This window comes from Myzus persicae, unplaced genomic scaffold (genome assembly GCF_001856785.1).
Source record: "Myzus persicae strain clone G006 unplaced genomic scaffold, MPER_G0061.0, whole genome shotgun sequence".
Lineage (NCBI taxonomy): Eukaryota > Metazoa > Arthropoda > Insecta > Hemiptera > Aphididae > Myzus > Myzus persicae.
Window position 1 is genome coordinate 1 of NW_019103658.1, and position 1,315 is coordinate 1,315.

The window sequence follows — 1,315 nt, forward strand, 5'->3', positions numbered from 1 at the left end:
TAATTTCAATGTACCAAATAATTTAAATCTATTAAATTCCCAATAGTCGGCTGTATAGTATATATTAAGTTTATAAGCATTTCCATTTTCATTATATTATATTACATTGCAACATTTTCACTACCTCCTCTTAATCTATATTCTTTTTGCTTAATCGTTATAACGATAGCTCCTACCATAGCTAGTAATAAAATTATGGATGTTATTATTAATCATAATGGGTAACTAGTGTATATAATATTACCAATACTTGAAATGTGAGATGTTTCAGACAAGGCACCGTCCCATAAATGTGAACTAACAAATGATATGTAATTGTTCGAACTTAAAGTACTTAAATCCTTTAGACTTATAGTAGTGTTATCAGTCAAAAAAGGTATACTATTTAAGACTTCCGGCTTGTAATCTTTATGTGCCTTTAATATTCGACTTATATCTGTAGGTAACAGTTCGGATAGTGTTACATTGAAATAAATCCCAGTCATTATAGCTAATGGAATACTGTTACTATTATCAGTAGTAAGTTCAGATATTCTTACATTAATTAACATTAGGATAAATAAAAATAAAATAGATACTGCTCCCACGTATACTAATAAGTAAGATAAACCTATAAAATTTATTCCTAACAACATTAGATAACCTGCTATATTTAAAAATAGTCCTATTAAAAATAAGACTGAAACTATAGGATTTTTGCTAACAATAACAAAAATACCACAAAATATAGAAGCTAGTGAGGCAAAAAATAATAAACCGTGATTTAAACCGTTAGTAAAGGTTTCATTCAAAATATATAAATCTCACATAAAAGAAATATTTAGACCTCAAAACATAAAATAAATCTTATTTTGCAAATAAGTAAGGGTAGATACACTAAAGAGATTGTGCATATAGGAAAAATTTGGACATAACTTTTTTTTAGGTATAATAATATAAATTATAAACCCTTAGAATAAAGCTACGTTACTTGGTATTATATCAAAACTGTAAATAATACAAGGTACAATTACAATGAAAGCTATAACTATCGGCAGTAAAATAGTTCAAGAGAATAACATTAACTGATCAAAACGTATTCTAGGGAAAGAAGCTCTAACTCATATAAAAACAAATACCATTACACATGACTTAATACCTAAAGCTAAACCAGAGAAAAGTCCTTCTATTAATGGATTAGAAAATATCTCAAGTTGGCTAATAATTGAACCATCGTAATCAATTTCTTGTAATAAATACAATAACAATGAAAAGTCTAGTAAATAACCACCTAAAAATAATATAGTATTTAATATACAGATAAGTACAATACTAC

General features: G+C 26.5%; 1 protein-coding gene across 1 annotated transcript; it reads right to left on the minus strand.

The window, feature by feature from the left end:
• Positions 1-53: 53 nt before the first annotated feature.
• On the minus strand, positions 54-809 carry LOC111034984 (NADH-ubiquinone oxidoreductase chain 6-like). Its single transcript, XM_022316448.1, is given in 1 exon segment — positions 54-809. A coding segment is annotated over 1 exon segment (708 nt). The 3' UTR covers positions 54-101.
• Positions 810-1,315: the final 506 nt, after the last annotated feature.